General features: G+C 35.6%; 2 protein-coding genes across 11 annotated transcripts in view; one reads left to right on the top strand and one right to left on the bottom strand.

Annotated features, from left to right (window-relative positions):
- LOC107641192 (LEAF RUST 10 DISEASE-RESISTANCE LOCUS RECEPTOR-LIKE PROTEIN KINASE-like 2.4) overlaps positions 1–2,507 on the top strand; it is a 76,104-nt gene extending 73,597 nt beyond the window's left edge. Inside the window, exons 2-4 of one of the 3 annotated variants that reach the window (XM_021102873.1) lie at positions 313–345; positions 458–547; positions 927–2,507. In XM_021102873.1, coding sequence (XP_020958532.1) covers positions 313–345; positions 458–547; positions 927–2,128 — 1,325 coding nt within the window. In that variant the 3' untranslated portion in view covers positions 2,129–2,507. The remainder of the gene's footprint in view (positions 1–312; positions 346–457; positions 548–926) is intronic. The other 2 variants (XM_021102874.1, XM_021102875.1) reach the window with 2 other exon arrangements.
- LOC107644271 (LEAF RUST 10 DISEASE-RESISTANCE LOCUS RECEPTOR-LIKE PROTEIN KINASE-like 1.2) lies at positions 3,312–23,189 on the bottom strand. Of its 8 annotated transcripts, none has more exons than XM_016348106.2 (4): positions 22,361–23,189; positions 4,961–4,999; positions 4,591–4,848; positions 3,312–4,493 (listed from the first exon to the last, which is right to left on the bottom strand). In XM_016348106.2, the coding sequence occupies exons 1-4, from the start codon at positions 23,100–23,102 to the stop codon at positions 3,562–3,564; spliced, it is 1,971 nt and encodes a 656-aa protein (XP_016203592.1). In that variant the 5' UTR covers positions 23,103–23,189; the 3' UTR covers positions 3,312–3,561. The 8 variants fall into 8 exon arrangements, with proteins under 8 accessions (XP_016203592.1, XP_020958537.1, XP_016203589.1 ...); XM_021102878.1 differs by having other exon boundaries at positions 4,961–4,993; XM_016348103.2 differs by lacking the exon at positions 22,361–23,189 and adding an exon at positions 11,496–12,440.

Genomic DNA, 23,411 nt, shown 5'->3' with positions numbered 1-23,411 from the left:
ATTTTGATAGTAATTTTGTAATTTAATAAAATTTTATCTTATATTTATTAAATTAGAGAAATTATGTATGAAAAAAATAAGAATTTTAATGCAAGATAATTTAGATAATTTAAATTGCACAAATAAAAATTCTGATAATTCTTTTGTAGTTTCCTTAGCAAGTATTCTTCTTTGCACTTTCTTCATGTCCACATTCTTATGGTTAATGCTTCTTTCTTTCTTCATATAACATCTGGTGAAAGCACACACTCAAATATTTGAAATTAAAGTTTAAATTAAACTCGTGTTTGTTTTCACTGTTAACTGTTGCAGGAAATCACTGGAGATGGATAGTTATCGGTACAGGTAATACATCTAGCCTCCTGTGCTATTTTCTTCTGTTATTTTGTCTTGTGTTTGTTTCATTAGTGAATATATATAAAAACATATTAGCTGAAAGTTTATGTCATCTTCTCAGTCGCTGCTTCTGTGGTTGGAGTGCTAGCCCTTGCCATGGCCTTTGGAGGGAAACTTCACTGTTCTCCTGCTGCCGCATGGCACTACTCTAGTTAAGTCGCCATTTGTTTAATTATTTTTTTCTTAAGGTCATCAACTTTATGTTATAGCCTTAATTGATGGTAAATTTTGGTATAAGAAAGGTTACTTGTACCACTTTCTGGTATAGTTCCTTGACAGGCTTAACTTTTGTTAATCAAACCACATGAGTCATGTTAAATCACATAGCTCCCCTTGAAGCTTCATACAGGGTGTGATATCACGCACGAACCAACCCTTCTGTCAATTACATGCCAGCATCACAACTTTCTTAGGAAAGATCCTAGAAGCATATAGCTCTTACTTTGGTTCTGTTTCTCTAGAATATTTATAGAAAATCAAATCATATTAAATGTTTCTAACCACTAATTCTCTGAGGCTACTTGTATCAGGTTCAGGTGTAACAATTACAGCAATTGCAGTTATCCGAGTGTTGGTTAGTTGTTTTACGTGTAAGTTGTTAAGGTTAAAGAGTAATCGAGATATTGAGACCTTCTTAAAAAATCATAGAGTCTTGACTCTAAAGAGATATAAATTCTCGGATGTGAAGAAAATGACCAACTCTTTCAAAGTTAAGCTAGGACAAGGTGGTTTTGGTGCTGTGTACAAGGGAAAGTTACGCAACGGTTCCGATGTTGCCGTCAAAATTTTGAATCAATCCAAAGGAAATGGTGAAGATTTTATTAACGAGGTAGCTAGTATTAGTAGAACTTCTCATGTTAATGTTGTCACCCTTCTTGGATTTTGCTTAGATGGCCACAAAAAAGTTCTTATCTATGAGTTTATGTCTAATGGTTCACTTGACAAGTTTATTTACAAAAAAGAACCTAAAAATACTCCACTCTTGAGTTGGGATAATTTGTATCAAATTTCCATAGGAATTGCTAGAGGATTGGAGTATTTGCATAGAGGATGCAACATTCGAATTTTACATTTTGACATAAAACCACATAACATCCTTTTGGATGAAAATTTTTGTCCTAAGATATCAGATTTCGGACTAGCAAAGCTTTGTCCTAGAAAAGAAAGTCATATTTCCATGTCCGAAACCAGAGGAACAATAGGGTACATAGCTCCAGAAATGTGGAACAGATATTTTGATAGAGTTTCACATAAATCTGATGTTTATAGCTATGGAATGATGCTTCTAGAAATGGTAGGAATGAAGGAGAAGAACATAATTGCAGAGACAAGTCAAACAAGCGAGATGTACTTCCCTGATTGGATATACAAAAGTCTTGAACAAGGCACTCAGGTAGGACCTAAAGACGAAGAGTTATCAATGGAGGAAAATGATGTTGTCAAGAAAATGACAGTGGTGGGTTTATGGTGCATTCAACCAATTCCAAGTGATAGGCCAACAATGAGTAAAGTTGTAGAAATGTTGGAAGGCAGTATGAATTCCCTGGAAATTCCACCAAGAGGTCTGTCTTCTCCAATAAGAGTGGTGATAGAATCTTCTACGGTTGTACCGTTGGTAGAATCTTCTTCTATTGTATCCGTTGTAGAATCTTCTACTGGTGTAGAATCTTCTATTGTATCAAACACACATTATAACCTGAATGTTTTCACTGAAAACAAAAATGTCAGCTAGTGAAAGGCTAAGATTAGCAAGAACTTGATCCTACTAAGGCAAGTTATTTCTAAAGCTTCATTTTTTTTTCCAGTTTATGTTATTGATGTCAGAGGTTCTAAATCTTACTGTACCCGTTTGATCAAGCAATAGTTGTGCTTTTGCCTCTCACCATTAATTGTTGGCATCTTTTTTACTTTCTCATGGTAAAGTGAAGCCTCTTCGTCAAGCTTTGATCTTACGTTTTGGTTCTTGATGGATAGGGGCATAAGGCTCCTAAATCAGACTTCCTAAGAATATTAAGTGTTGCAATAGAAGGTGCTCAAGGATATGTTGCAAAGTGAAACAAAGAATGCCATTTTGATCAATTGAATACGATGAGTACTAGTAACGAGTGTCTACAAAGAAACTTCGATTTAATTGGACAAAACTAATAAAAAAGAAAGGTTGTAAAAAAGCCACAACCAGCTATGTTTATTAATTCTTCTATCTTTTATTTATTTATTTTTTATTTATACTGCAAATGCCTGTTGTTTCACTATAGGTGTTAAGTGGAAATTAATTTAGAAAGAGTACTTGCTTGTTGTTAAGACTTCTTTTGTTCTCCTTTTGGTAACAATGTTCTAAGATTTGAAACTTTCTGATATTTCATGAATTGAATAGTGGTTGAATTTCTGTTTAAAAATTTTCCTATTAATTTTAACAATAACTGAGTAGTATGGGAGACATGGTGTTATACTATAGTGTTTTATTAGTATTCTACCTAACTCGACTACTCGAGCAAAATTGCTTTACTGTGGTTTAAGCCAAAAGAATTAACCATCATCAAGTAATCAATTGTTATATTATATTGTATTGTTTATCTCAAGCTAAGAATGCTAGTATATATGTTGCAACTTGCTTAGGGTGTCACACTATAATTAGCTATTGTAATATTATCTGAACTAGGGTGAAGCCCGCACGATGCGCGGATCGTGGACTTAATCTATTTTGTTATGCTGTTATATAGTATATTTATGAAAATTTTGTTATATATTTACTTGAACTGCTAATTTACTAAGTGTACATGCATAATTACGTGTAGAAAACAGAAAGTAACTGAGTTATATGACAACCACTTGGAATATCCAATTGCATATTTGCATATACCAAAGGCTTGGGATAGAACTCAAAATCAATGCCTAATGTTACCAAAAAGATATTATTAAAATGGAAAAATGAATTAAAAATGCGTCTTATTTAAACTTGATATCACATGAAAAATATAACAATAATATTAATATAATTATTAAACAGATAAACTCTCATAACCAACGCAGCTTTATCAGCATCTATGTACATCTCAATCTTAAAGTCATCTACATTACTAATGATAGCACCCAGGCTCTAACTGGGTGGACGCTACCTATTTGATGCGCTCTCTGCTATTTTCTGAAATGTGAAAGAAGGATCACTTATCCACTAGCATTTGGTGTTGTAGATTTGCTCCCTACAGTTGAAGCCGGCGACGGTGGAGGCGGATCATCCTTCAGCAATACAGCATCATCTGCAGTTGATGAGATATCCATGACTTCAGCATGGCTTTGGCCTTTGTACTCGCCATCACTCTGTATATCCTTGAGAGTATCCACTACTTCTTGCATTGAAGGTCTCATATCTTTGGAACTCTGCAAGCACTGAAATGCTAACTCGGCTACTGCATTTATCATCTTCCTTACCTTCAAATCTGAATCAAACCCAAGATTTTTGTCCACTAGCTCATGCAGTGCCTGATTCTGAATCTTGTTAATGGCCATGGTGGACAAATTGATTTCGTGCCGATGCCTTGTGATATCAACAGCCGGCAAGGATGATATCAGCTCAACCAACACAACTCCAAAGCTATAAACATCACTTTTGACAGTAAGCTGGTAGCATTCATGGTACTCTGGATCCACATAACCAGGTGTCCCTTGAGGAACGGTTGAAACATGGGTGACATTGTTTGGAAAAAGGCGCGAAAGTCCAAAATCTGCGACTTTCACAACAAAGTTGCTGTCAAGAAGAATATTATTGGTTTTGACATCTCTATGGATGATTTCAGAATCATGAAGATATGCCAAGGCAGTTGCAGTCTCCATGGCAATGTTCATCCTAATATGCCAGGGCAGTGTACCAGCTTTGGCTCGGTTTCCATGAAGATGATCAGCAACAGTTCCATTTGCAATGTACTCATACACAAGCAGAAGTTCACGGCTGTGGCGAGAAGTGCATCCAAATAGTGAGACAAGGTTTTTGTGGCGTAGGCGAGTTAGGATCTCAATTTCATTCATGAATTGTTCTACTCTCCTGTAATTGTTCTCATACAACCGCTTCACTGCGATGCAACGTCCATCTGGTAGTTGTCCTACACCAGAAACATCAGAAGACAAGTATCTTTGTCAGCAATCATGGAAGATACACATATATGCCAATAGATACAGCAAATGATGCTTGAAATTTACCATAATACACTGTCCCGAAACCTCCATCTCCTAGTTCTCTGGATGGGTCAAAGAAGTTAGTAGCCTCTTCAAGTTCAGTATAGGTAAAGAGGTGCGCTCCAAAGTATTGACTTCCCTTCTCAGTATCTTTCCAAGATGATGGATCAGAAGACAAGCTCCGCGGCTGTGTATAAGACATTCCATAACTGGTCTTCTTTCGCCTTTTATAGAAAAGAAGGGCCATGGCAAGGGCAAACAATCCAACCACAGCAGCAGCAACTGAAAAGATGCACATAATCTTTCAGCTAATATTGTTTTTCATATATATTCTCCAATGAACATATACAACAAAATAGCCCAAGAAAATATCACAGGAGGCTGGATGTAATACCTATAACAACGAGTATCCATTTCCGGCGCTTTCCTGCATCTGTTAACAGTGAAAACAAAGATGAGTTATAGCACTCTTGAGCCAATCTTTGTTAGAGTTTAAGGTAAAGCCAGAGAACATAATCATTAATATTTGAGTGTGTGCTTTGACCAAATGTTACAATGATTTTGGCTTAATGCACCAAAAGTTGCATGACACCCTTAATGTACCCTATGATGTTTGTCATTGAACCATAGAGTCTTAGGAAATAGCTATCTATCAATTCCCTAATGACTATATATAGTGTGCTGCTAGGTAACCAGAGAACATAAGCTATTCAACCATGCATGTTGTTCCGCACTTCTTTTATATTTTCTTCAAATTCAACCATTAGAATGTGCACACGAAGAAAGTTCAAAGAAGAACACTTGCTAATTAAACTACAAGAAATATGATTAGAATATTTCCTAATATGTAATAAATTACCATCACCACAACTTTTCAGGTATGACTTATCCTTGCAGAAACAGAGAAACTGATAACCATCAAATCCACACCGTCCACCACTTTTCTCACAGTATTGGCAATCAGGTGCAGTCCAGTTTAAAAGAAATCCCATCTTCAAAATTTCAGTATAATTCATTTGCAATAAGCTACTGAAATTAACAGCAGCATTCATGTTCAGTGGCACATTAATCACAAACTGACACTCATTCATGGAGTAGTTTTTGCGCTCCAGTGCCTCCTTATGAAAAACCGCAAATGAATAATGAGTAGCATTTTTAGCACAATCTACTTCATATATAGGGTAATCTATTGGTTTCGTGGTACAGTTATAGAAGAAAGAGAAATTATTGTTCTCAGAACTATAAGTAAATGGTAACTTATCAAAACTGTAATTGTTCATGGGAGCAGGACACTTTTCCTCATAGGCAGCAAGGTTAGCAGCAGTAAATGAAGAGTTGGTATAATTGATATCTTTCACTAGCAAGTCATAATTGGATGCTTTGAGAATTGGATTCTTGTTCTTGCAGGTGATCTCAAAGTGAGGATAGCCGCAAAATGAATCCTGTTCGTAAGGGATCCAGAATGGATACTTAATGTTTAGACCATTTCCACAGCTTCTAGGTGTGCAGGCCACAAATTTTGGATTAACAGATACCACAGTGGTAGCCAGGGAGAACAAGAAGATAATGGTGATTATAATGTATAGTTGAAGTCCATTGTAATGGATGGAGATTTGAAGGATCATTTGTTGCCTGAGATTTGGATGGGGAGCAGAGAAGAACATAGGAGAAAAGAATTCGGATGGGGTCCGAAGGAAGCATTTAGAGAAGAAATTCAACGGAGTTGGCAGCTATTGTGGAAAACTTTTTATATGCTACTATTTTATAGTGGGGGTCATGATTGGTGTTTGAAAACAATCCACCAGAGAATTACCCATTCACATTTATAAAGATGGAGAAGTAGGCCAACTACCAATATTTGTTTTCATAAACTTAGTAATTAGCAATTTTGTGAATTTTCAATTTTGTTGGGGTGGGGTGTTTTTGTAGTTTTAAATTTGTTTAATCATAATAACAATGTCAAAAGTTGAATGTTGATAATGGAAAGTAGGTGAAGTAGCTTGAAAAAGAAGTATGAAGACTCCTTTCTCTTTATTAAATTTAAAAAAAAAAAATAGACACAAAACAAATACTAATGGTGAGAATGAGAATATGGTCATTCCCAGTAATGGTGACATCACAAGGATCCTGCACTTAAAATTTAGATAGTAGTGTTTTTAGAAGTTCTTTGTAAGAGAATACATGTATGTGAGGACTTTGAAAGGGAAATCGGAGAAAGAAAAGCATGTCATGTACAGAAGAAAGCAGAAAATGAAGTGTATGATTGTGAAAGACGCGTTGGACCAGAATGAAAATAAAGACTTAGCGCACTATCTAATTCTAACCCCATAATTTAAAAAATAATTCAATAAATAAACAAATTAATAATAGGAATTGCTGCTGCACTTTCATGCATATGCAAAACCCAGGGAGACAAATCCGTTGACATGTGAAATCACTAATATAACCCTCAAAAGATGTAGCTTTTGCCAGAACTAGAAAAATAATTTCCCTGCATTCCTTCTATTTTATCTCTTTGACTAGGTCAGTGAAAAATCTTGACCTATGATGCACAGTTGCACACACTTATGAGATTTTATTATCATGTCGTTAATCAGATAAGATAAGCCTCCAGCAGTTTATTTCTTTCCGAAGAGAAATATGTGCGAAACTTCAACTACATCTAAATCGTAAGAACAATTTAAAAAAAAAATATTACTCCTATTCTTTAAAAATGTCATTCATACATAATATCTTTGTATTGTATTTTACATAAATTTATAAGAAAAAGAATAACATTATCGAATAAAAAGTGATAATATCTATTTTATTTTTTAATTAACAATGGATGTAATAAAAATCAATTAAATTTGTAACTCAAACTAAAAGTTATAAATCTAAAATTGAAATATTACATATTTAAAATTTATGTTGATTGATTATTATCATTTTCTTATTATAGTACAGGAAAATCATCACTTTACTGTTTAGCTTAAAACCTTAACCTGGTGTACCCCAAGTTTTTTGTTTGATTTTAGTACACTCTAACTTTTAAGTTCCCATTTTTTTATCGTTAATTTTTTTAACAGCAATTTAAACTATTTTTAGACAGATGTTTAAAAAATAACGTTAATAAATTATTTTCTTTTTTTCCTGGCCTTTTTCATAGCATACTCTAAGTAGTGGATCACAGCTAATGCCAAACTGTAGTCAGCCGCCCTAACAGCGGAGCTGAGCTGACATGGTCAATTCCTCTGTTCTGTTGAGAATTGGAGGTTTCCTACTCATTTACCTAGTACTACACTAGAGGTTTCTGCCGCTTGTTAAGGATCCGAAAGGGATCAAATGCTTGGCGCGTAAATGGATTGAATAAAAAATAATCTAATCTTTAATCCATGCATAACTTGGTAAAATGAAGGACGAAACTTGAATGATCATGACTAATGTAGGAAATTGAACCAAAAAGATATGTGGGGACAGTAAAGACATACTCTTTCTTTGAGGACTATTATAGGGAGGAGGACCAGGAGAAGGGACCGGAGGAGGACCTGTATGAGGACATGGGAGGGCGTTAGATCCATCAGGGCAATGGCAGCTAAATGGATGCGTATCGTTCCACCCGCACCTTCCTTTACTCTCCACGCATCTCATACAATCTTGAGAAAAAGTATAGTTCACCTTCACCCACACACCTTCACTGAAATGCAGAGCAGAAGCATCATCATCTCCCTCCACGTACGACCACAGAACAGCCTCAGCGGCCACTTGGATACGCTGATCGCAATTATCAAGGTCTTGATGACTTTTCAGAACCTGTTCTTCCCTACCATTATAATACACAACGGGACCACTACCGTAGCAATTCATGTTATGCTTATCCGGATGGGAGTTACTGCAATCATAGAATACTGTGATGTTGTGGACTGTTTGGTCATAGGTGTATAGAGGGTAATCCAGAGAATAATCGGAATTCCCAGAGCAAACATCAGGTCCTCCGTCATCCACTGGCAGGGGCGCCAATTTCACCCTGGAATAGTTAATTAGGTTCTCAATTTCCACCACATTGAATCGTTGTGACCTCATCTCAATGTAAGTGTAGAATTTTGGGGGCTGCCCGCCGTATCCACTATCATTCTCCTCCATGCAGGAAAGGTGGAGTTTGTCATCGCCGCCACACTGGCGTGATCGGTTTTCCCCCCAGAAAGGAAAGTATGCTTCTAGTTTGCCACACCGATATGGCTGGTGGAGACAGAGGGAGTGATTATTGGAAGGTGGTGATTGAGACAGGGATGGTTGCAAAGCGGCCATCAACAACAAGGAGATGATGATCCCTATGGATGCAAACACCATGGGGAGTTCACTATGGACGTGGCAATCCATTCTTCAACAACTCAATACAGCTTACAACAGTTTTATTTATTTATTTGCAGAGTACGGTGTACCCAGGAAGCATTAAGAAGACCGGTTATTGGTGTAATGGTGTGAAGTTCTTACGGAAAATAATGGCCACGGTTGCCATCACTGTATTTGATTTTTCATTTTCCAGTTGAGGGAGGTGTTGAGTGTTGACCACGGCCATGGAAAACTATACTCTAAGTCATGAGTCATCTACAAACAAAATGGGCTTGCATGTTTTAACGACCAATTAGGCAGAGTCAGTCAACCCCGAAACTACCACCCACGTTCCCATGTCTTTCTTCGCTCGTTTTCAAGTTTTTTCTTTATTACTTCTTTTTTTCGCAATAAAATAAATCATTTACTACTTTTCATACAGCTGCGCTAATACAAAATCAATGATAACAAATATAATGTTTAATATTCAAAATTGTGAGCTGAACTACTATTTTCCTTTTATGTTCAGTGCTAGTACTACTTTAATAGCTTTTCCTCATCATTTCCCTTGTGATTGTTTATATTCCTTTTTCTTTAGTAATTGAAAAGAACACACATATGACATAACCAACCAAAAGAAAACAAGACGCGTGTTTCTCACATTTTTCTTACTACCTACCTTTATTCATTTAGCTTTTAACGCTCTGGACCAAGTCTTCACCATCTTAAAATTCTATGATGACCAAAATGACACAGCTTATGCAGCAATAACATGTTTCATGCTTAATTACAATTTACATTTGATCATAGGTGCATATCAACATCAACTTGCTAATTAAAAATTGTTTTTGAAATGAATTTATTAATAGAATAGATTATTTAACTATCTCTTTCAGAAAGTTCACTTCAGACGCATAGCTACATTTAAAAAAGTTTGTCAACATTAAAGTAGCTTGGATCTGAGATAGAAAGTAGGAAGTTGAGACAGTTAACTGAGAAATAAACAAATCCATCCAAGGCAGGGAACACATAATTTACCCTATCCTTGACTTTGATGATTGATCTCTATCAAGGTAATCATCACAACTAGAGGTGTAATTGTGATTTGGTTCATCTAAATGAATTATCAGATGTTGAGTACCAAGAGAACTGTTAAGAGTCAACTTCATTAAAGAAGTCTAGTATGACTAAAATGACAACAAATCGAGAAACGGCATAGATCATACAATTTTAATTTATATTTTGCAGTAGGTACTTTATCAGCATCAACTTGCTATTTAATAATGGCTTAAAGTTGAATGCATTAACATAACATAAACTAGTTCTCTATTTTGCATCACCTGAAATAGAACAAGCTGTATTCATCAACTTAAAGTTAGCAAATAGACAATAACATTTTGACCTCTACCATAGATTTCTAAATTCAGATGTACCAAACCAATCATTCATGCACTTTAAATTACAGAAGAAATAAGTAGGTGGCAGTGGCTAAAGATTTAAGTTTTCAGAACTAATCCCATTCTAAATGTTGTAATTTGTTTAATTAACAGGTGGGAACAGGGTAGAAATTTTTGGCTGAGTTTGGTATTGAGGTGAGAATGGGATAGAATCTTAAAAAATTTGTAATCTTAAAATCTTACTGGGGCAATAGAAAATGATAGGCCTATGACCAAGAACAGGACATTCATATGTATGTTTTGCAACAATACAAGCAAACTGAGCAAAGGAAGAATTTATTTCCTACAAGTGTTGACAATGAATGCCATTTAATTTATTGCAGGCCAGAGCATCTTCAAAATAAGCCAAAATAAATACAAAATAATATGAAGATTGGAGAGTCAACCTATAGGTTATGGAAATTCCTAAGTTCCATTTCTAATAAATAGAAGGTCCAATAAGATGTCAATTTGAGAACTAATATGATATATCCTGTGTTTTAAATTTTCTTCCAAGAAGCTGTACTGCATCATCCAAACTAAACAGGCAACACAATGTTATTAGTTGTTGGGGCCAATATAATACCTGTATAAGTTTCTTTTGTTTATTATATGTTTTTGTATTAAAAAATAAACTTGAACATTATAATAAAAAAATAATTTGATTAGTTTGGTATCTGTCATCTTCAAATGAAATCCAAAGTTTTAACATGCAATCAACAAAGTGACACATTGACACATACTATTACCATGTCGTATTAAGGCTTTTAAAAGTTTGTGCTCATTATTACTACTACATCTTCAAAAGTCAATATCTGCTAACAGACCCAAATTCATTAACCCTATATGTAAGTTAGAAAATTCAAATACATTATCTCATTATTATGCGTCCTTAATAGTAAGATCATATATCAACAGCACAACATGAACATGATCAAAGAAGAGTACCTTTGAACACTCAAACCAAACAATTCCATGTCTAAGAAATGGAGCTCTACCTATCCTACCGGAGTGTTATGAAATTTGGCTACTCGAAGATTAAACTAAAAGCTTTAAAATGTGATTGCAGTCACAATTGCAGTTGTGTTGCAAGCTAATGTGGTGGGACGGGCAATCATAAGATTCTTCATAAAATTCAATAGGACAAACCTAATAAAAAATAAAAGTAGGAAGAACACATACCCTTAGCACTATGATCTGGATAATTTAGTGGACCTGGATAAGGTGATGACAACGGCTCTGATGGTATTGGTGCTGATAAGGTTGGTGACTGAGACAGACTACTATTGCTGCAAATCCCACCATATGTTTGCTGATTATTTCGACAGAAGCAAATGAATTCATTTAAAGATGCATTGTGTCCACACCTCCCACCAGATTGTTTGCAACTATCACATAGGGTTTCATTCACTCCACTCCATCCAACCTCAAAACCATTATTTAACGCATAGTTATTGAAACTTAGTATATCCTTCGCTAGGGCAGGAACAATGATAAATTTACACCCCATATCAAAAATAACACCCAGATTTTCCATCAGAACTAAGTATGCAGCACTAGGATCACCACCATATATGGAGCAATTAAACATCCCAAAATATTTAAAGCTTATATCAGACCAATACGAAGGAGGATCACAGTCATATACCAGAGTTATGTTGCCATCGTTGGAAGTGAATTTGAAGAAATCGTTATCCAAACTCACATTGGTATTGTCCCTGGAACAAGGATCATTGTACAAATCAAACCTGGCAATCTTCAAACTTTGACTATTTTGATCGATGTCGATGACATCAAACTTCTGTGATTTGATGTTTATAGTCACTTGGTCTTGTTGGCAATCAAGCTTGAACCTAGGATGGCCACAGTAATCAGGTTGGTTGCTATTCCAAAATGGGTAACTAATGTTCTTGAAGGTGCCACAGGTAAAAGGTGCACAATCTGTGTAAGCTTTAACATCACCGGCACTATATGTTGGCAACAAGAGTGATGAAAAGAAAACAAAGGCCTTGACGAAAGAAGGTGGAAGTGGAGGAGGAAGAAGAAGAGGACGAGCCATTTGCTTGAATGATTTTGAATGACCAAACTTGACTATGGGAGAGTCTAATATTTATATTATATGTTATTTACTGTTTAAGACCTTGTTAAGCTGGCAAATGATTAGTACCATGTTAATTTGACTCTTTAACTTTTTTAGATATTATGATTTTAAAACCGCTTTTACAAAATTTATATTAGAACAGACCATGTTACAATTCAATTCTTGTTACGATTTTATATTTTACGTATTTAATTTACTTTTTCATTCCCTTAAAATTTTAGTTTCTCTATCTTAACTATGTGTACAATTGCAAGATTCCCCTACGTAAATAATGAAACTAGAAAGCAAGGAAATGAGGTTTACCAAGTTTGGTGGCGTCTTAAATATAGCGTTGACAATTTGGATGGACATTAAAAGGAGCTTAATTGTTTTTTTGGCTTTAGCAAGCAAGTGCATATCGGATAACATTTATTCAAATGATGTGATGCTTTTGTAGCACAAATGATCTTTCAGTTTCACTAGCATTTTCCACTTCTATTAAATGACATCTATCCATTATGGTTAATAAAAGATGTAAGGGAAAGGGGACATAAATGTTAAGTGCATTCAATGGAGTGAAGCTCCGAAGCTAGAATTGGAATTCAGCTGTAAAATAATATTAGCAAGTTTTGGATTGACCATCATAAAAAACAACGGAGACCGTGCTGTATTGGGTGGAGTAAAAAAATACCATTTTCCAAAACTGCTAGCACACTACTCCTAAATACACTAATTAACACTAATTAAGTGCCAAAACACTACCTAGTACCTACCGAGTTCATATTTAAGTTTTCCATTTCTTAAAGAAATCACTCTTACTACATGTATAACCAAGCAATAAGTCAATTACTACCATTAATGCTAAACCAAGTGATTTTAATTAAGTTGTATGATAACAAATTCTGATGCAAAGTTGGAGTGGATTTTAATAATAGCATCATGTGTATCCAGTCTATACTCATAAAAAGAATATAGAAAAAGCAATCACTTCATAAGATAAAAAGTGGAATATTTCTATTTGTTTATATTTTTTTAGACATCGAATATTTTTCTACATAGAGTATTTTTTAATTTTCCACATACTTTTTTTAATAACGAAAAACTTAGCCAAATATAAAAAATAATAGAAAGCTTAATCAAATATAGAAAATATCAATCAATAGCTGAGTTATAATTTAAAAATATAGGTAAATATAGATAGTATCAATTTGTATATAATTTAGGAGGATTTCTGTTGTTTATTTTATAATTAATCTCGATATTTTAGGAAAGTTTTGCTGTTGTGGGGCAGGTTGTAAAACCATGGCAGCAGCTATAGAACCAGAGAAGAACATTGGAGAAAAACCAAAAATCCTAGAAGGAGGGACCAAGAAGACTTACTCGCCATATGATCTCAGTGCAAGCGACAACCCGGCAACATAATCACACAAGTACAGTTGCGTGGAGAAAATTATATGAATGGGCCAGAAATGTGAAAATGTCTTTTCGTGCTCGGAGAAAATTGGGATTTATCGATGGGATACACCCCCAACCAAAGGAATATGTGGCCAAACTAGAGGATTGGTGGATGGTGTGATGAATCCATATTTTACGACAATTTTTTGTTAGAATTGAGTGGATTTCATCATATAAACCTACACTTATTCCATTAAATAGCATGCTTTTGAGCTTTCTTCCTAAATTGTGCTTGATTATGAAAACATACTCTTTTGTGCCTAATTTAACCTAATTTTATTCCATTTGTCTTCCATTCGATACCTTGATGTTGTTTATGAATGATTTCAGATGTATAAGGTAGGAATGGCTTGGGGAGAATGGAATAAGAGCATGCAAGGAAGAGGAAGCATGAGGAAACGAAGGAGAAGAGCAAATTGATGTGTGCGTGTGCACAGCCTCCTGTGTGTACGCACAGGTAGCAAATCAGAGCCAAGTGTGCGAGCGCACAGCATTTGGCGCATCGCACATGCCTTCATTAAAAATGCACATGACTCGCGTTTTTGATGGATTGGAGGCCCAATTCTGATGTTGGAAGCTCATATTGGAAGGGGCAAACCTTGTAGAGAGGGAGGATATCATTAGGGTACTTTTTAGAATAGTAGTAGGAAGCTTTAGTTTAGTTTTTTCTCTAAGTTTTCTCTCAACACCATTAGAGTTTATATTAGGGTTTTACATTTCAAGTACCATTTCCATTTTTGATCTTGGTTTGTGCTAGCCTCCATTGTAAGTGTCTCTTAATTACTACTCTTTATAGTTACAATTTTGATACTCTTTCTTGTAATTAAAGTCATAGTGTTAATATATATACTTTTTGCAATTTTGATTTCTTGTTGATGATTTTGATGATTGATGATTGTTATATGCTTGGTTGAGTTGTTCTCGTTGCTTTTGATTACTTGTTACTCATAGTTTCAAGCATTTTCTCAATTTTACCATGATTTGTGTTTTTGCCCACCAAGTGTTTGTGAAAATGTCAATTTTGATTATGGGCTAAATTTCCACCCTTTGGCTTAGGGAAAATGAGTTTATGGGTTCCTAGAGCTGGAATGTCCAACATTTAGTGATAATTTTTGGATTGTTAATTGTTTTTGTTTCCACTAAAGCTAACTTGTTGTTAAGGCAATTAGCAAGTGAGTTAGGATTTGTGGATTAAGAACAACTATGCTCCTTAACCTACTCTCCGATGTGAAGGTTAACTAAGTGAGATTAATCTATTACAATTGTCATAGTTGTGATTCCAACAAGGAAAGGATCCCTAACTCATCCCAAGCCAAGACTCCATTTATGTTTTGAATCACACACACACATACATACATCAATCACTTTTATAGCTTACTTGTCTATATTACATAGCTAGTTCTTTAATTCTTTTATTAGTTCATGACTTGCAATTTTGAATGTTCTTTTATTCCTTTAATTGTTTATCTCTTCATTGAAAATCTTGTTGCCTTCACAACCGAAATTGCGCACTCATTGATCACTAGTCCTTGGGAGACGACCCGGGAATTAAAACTCCAGATTTATAATTGTTTTGAATAGTGACATCTTTTGATTCCAAACTTTGGTCGAGCATTACTTGTTGGCTTGGAACTATACTTGTAATGGAATTATTTTATGAAAATTCTAAGCCGACGGTCCTGCGACTGACCACGGTGCAATCCATGATCGTATCTTGGATTTTGAACACAATCAAACCAAGCCTGTGATTGACTGTGGCATATGAAAAACTGCGTAAGAGCTATGGGAAGACATCAAGGAACGGTTTTCTCTATGGTGAATGGCCTGCGGATCCAGCAACTAAAGGCAAATTTATCAAGATGCAAGCAGGAGGATATGAACATGACAACCTATTTTGGAAAATTAAATGTCCTATGGGATGAAGTAGCAAATTGTGAACAAATGCCCATTTGTACCTGTGGCAGTTGCAAGTGCGGAATTGAGAGTCAACTTGAGAAACAAAGAGAGGAAGAAAAGGTTCATCAATTGCTGATGGGACTGGATGATGCAACATATAGCACGGTAAGGTCAAATATTTTTGCAGCAGATCCCTTGCCCTCATTGAGTTGTGTCAACGCGATGCTGATTCAGGAGGAGAGAGTGAGAACAATCACGAAATCAACAGAAGAAAGAGGGATGGTTGTGGGCCTTGGAATACAAACAGGAAGCAAGGCGAGAGGACGTGGATGCCATGAAAAAAAGACAGTGACCTGCTCGAAATGTGGAAAGAATGGCCATGATGTGAAAAAATGCTTTCAAATTGTGGAATATCCGGAATGGTGGTGCAACTGACCCAAAAATAAAGGAAGGAGCAGTGGCAAAAGTTCATGGCGTCAAAGGGCTTAAAACTGTGGAGCTCAAGCACGTGCAAATGTGATGCATGCTAGTGGAAGTCAAGCCAATGATGTAGAAACAAATAAACTTGAGAAGGCAGGTTTACTTAATGAACAGTGGAAGGTGATACTAGATATGATTGGCAAGCAAAAGCCTGATGATTTTGAGAAAATGACCTGTAAGAGAATGTTTAATTTGTGGATCGTTAATAGTGGTGCATCCAACCACATGATGGAACCTTGGAAAATTTGTGGAAAAGGAAAATTATACGAGGGTGCCCAGTGGGATTACTTGATGGTGAACATGTGGTAGCATGCAAGCAAGGAACAATGATCCTTGACGGAGGGCTTGAGTTGAAAAATGTTCTTTATGTGCCCGAATTGAAATGCAATTTGATCTAATTCTCTCAATTAATAGATGAGAAAAATTGTGTTGTGAATTTCACTGACAAAGTTTGTATTATGTAGGACCACACTTCCAAGATGCTGATTGGAGCGGGTGAACGGAAAGATGGGCTTTATTGGTATTGTGGCACACACAAGGCTCAAGCTTATCACATCAAAACAGAGAATCAATTCGATATTTGGCATAAGAGACTAGGACATTTGTCTTTTAAAATTGTGCAAATGCTTCCTGTTTTAAGTGAGAAATGTACCAGCAATGAGGTGAATAAAATTTGTGAAATTTGTGAAAAATCCAAGCAAACAAAAAACAAATTTCCTTTGAGTGAGTATCATGTATCAAATATTTTTTATTTAATCCATTATAACCTATGAGGACCTTATAGAACCCCTTTTTCATGTAGAGCATCATATTTCTTAACTATTGTTGATGATTGTTCATGTGCGGTCTGGATATATTTGTTGAAAGAAAAGATGGAAGTTTTAGTCACTTTGAAAAAAAAATTTCCTTGGTTGATCGACTGTACAACAAGCCTGCTAAAATGGTGCGATCTGACAATGGCATAGAATTTATGTGTTTAAAACAATATTTTCTTCAACAAAGATTGTTCACCAAACTTCTTGTGTTGGCACTCCACAACAAAATGAAAGAGTGGAACATAAACATCAGCATATCCTGAATATTGCCCGGTCTTTATGTTTTCAAGCCCATCTTCCTATTCAACTTTGGGGAGAATGTGTGTTGACGGTCGGGTAATTAATTAATCAAACGCCATAAAAAATATTGCAGGAAAAAATCTCTATGAAGTATTTCATGGAAAAGCTCCAAGCTATGAGCATTTGAAAATCTTTGGCTCCTTCTGCTACGCTCACAATCAGAACCAATAAAATGACAAATTTGAAATTCGAAGCCGAAAATGTGTGTTTGTCAGGTATTCATTTGGACAAAAAAGATGGAAATTGTTTGACTTGGAAAAGAAATTATTTTTTTGTCATGTGATGTTCATTTCGTTGAGTATATATTTCCCTTTAAACAAGTCCAAACCAATACTCCTAGAATAGCACTTATGCTGACCCGTATGATTGAAGAAATATTTAAAGAAGACACTTTCCATGAGTCACGGTCAGTTTCAACACCTGGACCCCAATCGTCTAACCAAAATGAATATGTGGGGAGTCTCACACAATCAGTGACTCTACCAATTACCAATGACCAGGGGGTCACACACTCAAGGCTGACACTAACGACCATGCCACCACTGCCTTGGACCCAAGACCGGATAACTCAGATGACTCAGCACCATTCGCCGAACCACGATGCGTCATCTGCTGATTTGCCGCCAATAGTGGAAGCTTCACTCGGTTGCGGCCACCGTGTGAAGACACCCTCTGTTCGTCTTCGCGATTTTGTCATCACTGCCATCATCCAAATGAGCCCATCCCGTCTAATATCCCTCTCCATCAGAATTCTCAGGAGTCTTATCCTATACAAAATTTTGTCAATTGCAATTCTTTTTCACCACAACACCGTATTTTCCTTGCTGCTCTCCAAGCAGAACAGGAGCCTCTATTTTTCTCTCATGCAGTGAGAGACGAGCGATGACGAGAAGCTAAGTCTCGTGAAATTCATGCTCTTGAAATCGATAATACGTGGACGCTCACTGCTCTCCCTCTAAGAAAGAAGGAACTTGGCTATAAGTGAATATATAAAATAAAATATAATGCTAATGGGACAATCGAACGGTTAAAAGCAAGACTAGTCATTTTCGGAAATCATCACGTAAAAGGATTGGATTACAATGAAACTTTCTCTCTGTTTGCGAAAATGGTCACTATTCGAACGACTCTTGCAGTAGCATTAGCTCAGAACTGGGAACTACAATAGATGGATGTCCACAATGCTTTTCTACATGAAGACCTTGATGATGATGTTTATATGAAGCTTCCCCGGTGTCGTCTGTAAGCTCCAAAAATCTTTGTATGGGATAAAGCAAGCTCCTCGCTATTGGTTTGCAAAACTATCTTCTGCTCTTATTCGATAAGGTTTTCATCAATCTCAAAAGTATTACTCCCTATTTAGTCTTTGTCGCTCTGGGTTACAACTGGTTATGCTAGTGTATGTTGATGACCTTGTAATTGCAGGAAATAATGGTGCTGCAAATTAAAATTTTAAACAATATTTGTGCCAGTGCTTCCACGTGAAAGATCTCGGCGAGCTAAAGTATTTCTTGGGGGTTGAGGTTGCTCGGTCTCCCACTAGCATTTTTTTGTGTCAGAAAAAATATGTTTTGGACATCATCACTGAAGCGGGGATGTTAGGTGCTAAGGCAGCCTCTACACCATGTGAGGAAAATCATTGGTTGGCATCAGCTGCTGGTCCTGAAATTTCTGATCCTAGTACCTATTGCCGACTTGTTGGAAGATTGATTTTTTTATGTTTTACTAGAACTGATTTAGCTTACAGTGTGAATATTTTATCTCAATTTATACAAACTCATCGCATAAAACACTGACTAGCTACTTTGAGAGTTGTTCATTATCTAAAGGGTTATTCTAGCCAAGGTATTCTGCTGCCACAAGACAATGATTTACACCTGTATGGGTGGTGTGACTTCGATTCGATGAGTTGTCCTCTAACTCACAAGTCTCTCACAGGGTGGTTTGTTCAACTTGGCAACTATCCCATTTCATGGAAAACTCAGAAACAACCGACGGTCTCTGCCTCCTCTGCTGAAGCTGAATGTCGCTCAATGGCTAAGGTGACACGCAAATTGAAGTGGATTAAGGATCTTCTTTATGATTTATTCATACCTCATCCTGTCCCATTCGCCTATACCGCGATAGTCAAGTGGCCCTGCACGTCGCTAAAAACTAGTTTTTCATGAATGCATGAAACACATTGAGGTCGACTGCCACCTTGTTTGGGATGAAATTGTGCAGCAATGTCTTCTTTTATCATATGTCACAACACAAGTTTAATTGGCTGATATCTTCACTAAGGCTCTCGGTCCCCACAAGTTTACAACAGTCTTGGTCAAGTTGGACATTCACGACTTACATGCTTCAACTTGAGGGGGGTAATAACGGAAAGCTTAGCCAAATATAGAAAATAATGGAAAGCTTAGCCAAATATAGAAAATATCAATCAATAGCTAAGTTATAATTTGAAAATATAAGTAAATATAGATAGTATTAATTTGTATATAATTTAGGAGGATTTCTATTGTTTAGTTTATGATTAATCTCGATATTTTAGGAAAGTTTTGCTATTGTGTGAGGATATCAGTTGTATATATGTGTGATTTATGTAATGAAGAAAGCAGATTGAATAGAATAATTTCTATTTCTTTTTGTTGCTCACGGTATCTCTCAGCTCGGCAGGGCCAAAAACTAATCCGTTGTGGATCAAAGCTCCATTTAATGGTTTGCCGCTAGCCAATGAGTTGCTGTTTGTACAATGTAGTACGCAAACTCCCCGACACTTGCTTAACAATTAATGAGCTAACCACTAGACCAACATTAGTTTGTTTTCACGTTCCTTTTATTTCTCATCGTTTTTTTTTTTTTTGGTTTACCCAAACGGTATCCCCCAACCTGACAGGTTAAGGACTAATCCATCGCGAATCTGAGCTTCATTTAAGGGTCTGCCGTTGGCCAATGAGTGGCTGCATGCACAAGGTGGGGTTCGAACTCCCGACACTTGCTTAAGCGGACGAGTGAGCTGACCACTCGACCAACCCAAGTTGGTTATATTTTAGGTCATGAATTTCAATGGTGGTTTTTTATTATTATTTTTTTTTTGGTGTGTAATTTTTAACGTTAAAATTGGGCTCGTAAGCTATTCATTTGGGCCCAAATCATTGTCCATTATAATTTAGGGCTTGTCACCTGCTGAGCCTATCGTATAGTCATGTGAAGCATTCGATCGAATGTTTGATATAATTTATTAAGATACTGTGAGGACTAGCCGACTAGGGTAATAATTTTAATATATAATATGCAATTACGTAAACGTTTTTCCTAGTGAAGTCCAATGTTTATCTACCAAATATCACTAAAGATCTGACAATTTTTGTCAATATTTTGACACAAATATGTTGGCGACTAGTATTCCAATGACATTGAGAAAAATCAGAATTCAGAAACAAGTTAAGATACAAAAACAAGTCTCTTAGAAAGAAGTGAATTAAACTTGGATATACAGCAGCCAATAACCAGCACTTGATACAAGCAAAGATTAATCAAATAAAAGCATCCAAATGAACCGCATCATACGATCAACCATTACATTTAATCTACTATTACTAGTGTTGGAATAAGTAGTATGACCACAATCCAATCAATCACGTGTCAAATAATTTGTTGTTGTTATTATATTAAAATGTTAATATAATAAGGTGCTTGATTAAATTAGGGGATTGAATGAATGAAGAAATGAGTTTCTTAGGTCATTCACAGTTCATTATAACAATGGTAACAAGTTAGAGTTTGACAATTAAACCATACTCTAAAGGTTAACAAAGAGCTGGAAAGATGGAAGGAATTATACTTTGTTCTTCTAAGGTTCTTAGTAAAAATATATTACTTCATACTATCGGGTCGTTGAGGAGTGTTGCTAGACGCCAACCTTGATTAGTAAATTTAGTATGACTAATTTACTACCCGCTTAGTATTGAACCTATGGGGTTACACACTAACGAGTGTTCTAATCTTTGCTGTAGAATTATTTAATTATTATTTTGATTTGATCAAATAAATAATTATATTAATTCAAATGGAATATTATTATATTTTTTGCTAGCACCAAGAATATAATAATAGTATGATAATTGAGAATATTATATGAGATTTGAGAATAATTAGTTATTCTATTTCTAAACTTGAATTCTAAATTTGGATGAGATCCTAACTGATTCTATTTCAAATTGAGTTATGATATGATTCATAAATTTGAAAGATTCAAGTTTAAAATAACAAGATATGATTTAAATTTGAATTGAGAATCAAATTTAAAATCAGTAACAAATCTCATACTATATATATGTATGCCAAGAGTAGAGGAATGTGAAAGAGACGAGAATAAAACACAAGGGTTTTATTCCTTTACCTCTATACACATAAACGTATGTAAGCCTGATTCTTTGAGAAGAATTTTATGGCATGCAAAGAGTTGTAAGAGGTTTCTCAATTTAGATCAGATGTCCATTAGTCAAGGAGTTGACAGCAAAGGTTGGTCTCGGTGTGGATACGCATAGCGCCTTCGTACCATCGAAAGAGAAAGTGATTTTTACTAAAAGCGTCTAAAGGTATTTAGATCTAATCTACTATCTATATATTATTGGAATAAAGTTTAAGCACAAAATAGATATTTAAGGATTACTTTTTTTTCTTCCGCTGCGTGTTATGAACACATAGTAATCCTTCAACTAGTATAAGATTATAATCTTATGTGCAAGTTCTAACAAATTAACAACAATTCAACATATCACTGTTGACCTTGGGTCAGCACCTTGTTTTGGAAAAGTCCAGCTATAGTAAGATTTTAAATCTAATAATGCCATTTGGTAATTATCAAATAGTTTTGAGCAATAAAAGTTGGTATTTTTTAGCTAATAGTTATAACTTTTAACCTGTGACATGCACTTAATGTAAGATTGAACCATGATAAATCATGCGAAGCTAAACAAAAACTAATATATATAAGATTTTCCCACAAGTTTCAAGGCTAAAGAGTGTACCTTTTTTGCAACTTTTGGCAACAATTCTGCCATCTTTGCATATGCACAAGGTTTGCCTAGCAGTTCCATTATATGCACAATACCCATCAGAAAGCTCGCACTCAGCACAATCCACAGCTCTGTTCCAATCAAGAACAAACCCTTTGTTCATAGCTGCACCAAACCCATTGATCAAATCACCACTTTCGATCTGATCATGCTTCACTGCCACCATAACCTCAGCATCACAAGAGTTAGTCCAAGTCCTACCACCAATATCCGTTCCAACCTCGAACACATAAGACTTCTTCCCCTGACCATTTATCAAACACTTGATAGGCACGGCATCAACCACTGAAGGCTGAGAACTGCAATTGAAGTAGAAAGTGATGTTCATATCCAAATTACTGAAAGACAAAGATATGTTCCCTATGGAAACGTTGTTCTGTGCCCTTGGACATGGATCATTCATCACATCAATGTCAACAAGTGTGATTGAATGATTCACATAGTTTATGTCTGTAACATAGTATGTGTCAGTTTTCAGTTGGAGGATAGGGTAGCCTTTTTTTGAACATTCAAGACCAAAATCCGGATAACCGCAAACTTCTCCGACGGCGGTGCCGGAACGTTTCCAGAAAGGGTACTTAATGGAAACTTCATTACCACAATCAGAAGGAGCACAAATTGGTAATGAATCAGCATAATATCTCATGAATATGGTGGAGAATAATGCACATAACAAGTAGAAAGCTTTTGACATGGTGATGACTCTGTAGATGGAAACTTCAGAGTTGATATTTGTGTTATTTATTCATTTTAATTTATGTGTGAGGTAATACTTGATTATGTTATCTATATAGGTGCTAGTTTTCTACTATTTGATTCGGTAGTCAAAGAGAAATTTTCTGGGGTTTGAAAGTTATCTATTTTTTTACTTAATTAGACAAAGGAGGAGTGGAAAAGGAATATGTGAAAATACGCGGCAACTTCATTTAATTTACTTTAAAATGTCTTTATATAAAAAAATAATTAAATACTTTTATATTTGATTAAATGATTTAATATAATG

Source organism: Arachis ipaensis, chromosome B05, assembly GCF_000816755.2.
Source record: "Arachis ipaensis cultivar K30076 chromosome B05, Araip1.1, whole genome shotgun sequence".
In the NCBI taxonomy this organism is placed as follows: domain Eukaryota; kingdom Viridiplantae; phylum Streptophyta; class Magnoliopsida; order Fabales; family Fabaceae; genus Arachis; species Arachis ipaensis.
Note: the sequence above shows the minus strand (reverse complement) of the source record. Positions and strands in the feature narration are given on the sequence as shown.

Excerpts from the sequence above, each read along its gene's own strand:
- LOC107644271 (XM_016348102.2), bottom strand. The coding sequence starts at position 8,925 with ATGGATTGCCACGTCCATAGTGAACTCCCCATGGTGTTTGCATCCATA. Across the intron at positions 5,000-8,036 it reads TAATAGTCCTCAAAGAAAGA|ATGCAGGAAAGCGCCGGAAA; the intron begins GTATGTCTTTAC and ends CACTGTTAACAG. Across the intron at positions 4,494-4,590 it reads TTTCGGGACAGTGTATTATG|GACAACTACCAGATGGACGT; the intron begins GTAAATTTCAAG and ends TTTCTGGTGTAG.